The following is a 1,963-nucleotide window of genomic DNA, read 5'->3' as shown; positions in this document are numbered from 1 at the left end:
GGACTTTTCTATACTAGTCTTCAGATAAAGCCAGGTACTGAATGGACTGAGGAAAGGACTTTTCTATACTAGTCTTCAGATAAAGCCAGGTACTGAATGGACTGAGGAAAGGACTTTTCTATACTAGTCTTCAGAGATAGTCAGGTCCTGAATGGACTGAGGAAAGGACTTTTCTATACTAGTCTTCAGAGATAGTCAGGACCTGAATGGACTGAGGAAAGGACTTTTCTATACTAGTCTTCAGAGATAGTCAGGTCCTGAATGGACTGAGGAAAGGACTTTTCTATACTAGTCTTCAGATAAAGCCAGGTACTGAATGGACTGAGGAAAGGACTTTTCTATACTAGTCTTCAGATAAAGCCAGGTACTGAATGGACTGAGGAAAGGACTTTTCTATACTAGTCTTCAGATAAAGCCAGGTACTGAATGGACTGAGGAAAGGACTTTTCTATACTAGTCTTCAGATAAAGCCAGGTACTGAATGGACTGAGGAAAGGACTTTTCTACACTAGTCTTCAGAGATAGTCAGGACCTGAATGGACTGAGGAAAGGACTTTTCTATACTAGTCTTCAGATAAAGCCAGGTACTGAATGGACTGAGGAAAGGACTTTTCTATACTAGTCTTCAGAGATAGTCAGGACCTGAATGGACTGAAGAAAGGGATTTCCTATTATAATATGACTGGATCAGGAGAGTCGGTGACCAGTTCTTCCTTTGTTATTGGCAGTTACAATAAGCCTGGCTTGCTATTCCTAATACAGGAAAGTCCCTTTGTTCTCCTGAGTCCCCTCAGTAACATTGTTTTATTACCTGCTGATGCTGCCAGAAGATCTGTTATGTTTCCACTTTCTTTAGCAGGCCAAGCTGTCCAGCAAAACTTTATGGGTTGGCTCAGCTTGGCTAAGTGCTTGACTACCCAAACCTTTTGACCTAAACCACACCCCCAGTAGTAAATCCCTCCCACACGCTTAGTGACCAGTCAGGGTGCTCTTATTGGGCAGACAATGGGGGCATAGCTGGTATGGCTAATGGTAAGTCAGATAAATCAAGCTTTTAGTAAGAAAGTGAAACCAGATCAGAGAGGCACACAGATGAGGCTCAAGTTTCAAATTCCTAAAATGCCCGACAGGTTCATTTAAAGCCTTGCTATTGGTCTGTCTAAACCACACCCTATTAACTGCATTCACATAAATGTTCCTAGACCCTGGCCCCCCTTGGCTCCAATTTTTTAATAAGTCAGTTTCAATGACTTCACTCACTTTATTCCATAGCTCATGATGATCAGTCCGATCAGAATCCCGACAGTCCCATCCAGATACCAGACGGTGTCGTGGTGCTTGTAAACCTCGGCGCTGATCAAAATGGAGAACCCCATGATGCCGCCAACCAGCGAGTTGAACCCTACAAAGACATGAACATTCTAAATGTGATATGATGTCATACAACAGTGTAGCCACATGGGCAGCTCTTGTTCATGTAACGTATTATTTTCATGGTAAGCACATGTATGCTGCGTATTGCGTATGTGTATCACTTCCAGGTATTTATTACCTGCAACCCGCTGTTCTTTTTCTTTAATGCAGTGGTGTTGTGTGTGCCTGTGTCTCAATGTAGACACTACAAGTCCCATCTGCTACAGTGGCAGATGGAATCATAGATCTCAATGGAGCACAAGTGTTGTGGTGTCACCAATGTTTATTTCCTCAAGTCCTGCAACCGAAGATCCGCACCTCCATGCAGACCGGGGGCTGGAGGAACAGTCCCCAGGGAGCCGCAGGTGCTGCATACAGACTCTCATAAAAGTCAGTGGATGTATACACCAATAATTGCATACAACTGCATATGTAAATCCCTGGACGCAGGTTTTCTGTTTTATGCCTGCGCACATACACGGCTGCTCATAAGCATACAGCCATTGACTGCTATGGCAGGCTGTGCACCGCTCTTGCAGCTCCCCGGGGG

At 44.2% G+C, this 1,963-nt stretch overlaps 1 protein-coding gene across 1 annotated transcript in view; it reads right to left on the bottom strand.

Moving 5' to 3' along the window:
- The window catches only part of TMEM163 (transmembrane protein 163), a 103,045-nt gene that overhangs the window by 3,948 nt on the left and 97,134 nt on the right, over window positions 1-1,963 (bottom strand). The window contains exon 7 of the mRNA XM_018563040.1: window positions 1,261-1,402. Within this exon, the coding sequence (XP_018418542.1) occupies window positions 1,261-1,402 (142 nt within the window). The remainder of the gene's footprint in view (window positions 1-1,260; window positions 1,403-1,963) is intronic.

This window comes from Nanorana parkeri, unplaced genomic scaffold (genome assembly GCF_000935625.1).
Source record: "Nanorana parkeri isolate BGI_ZX_2015 unplaced genomic scaffold, ASM93562v1 scaffold626, whole genome shotgun sequence".
Lineage (NCBI taxonomy): Eukaryota > Metazoa > Chordata > Amphibia > Anura > Dicroglossidae > Nanorana > Nanorana parkeri.
This window is presented reverse-complemented; position numbering and strand designations above follow the sequence as displayed.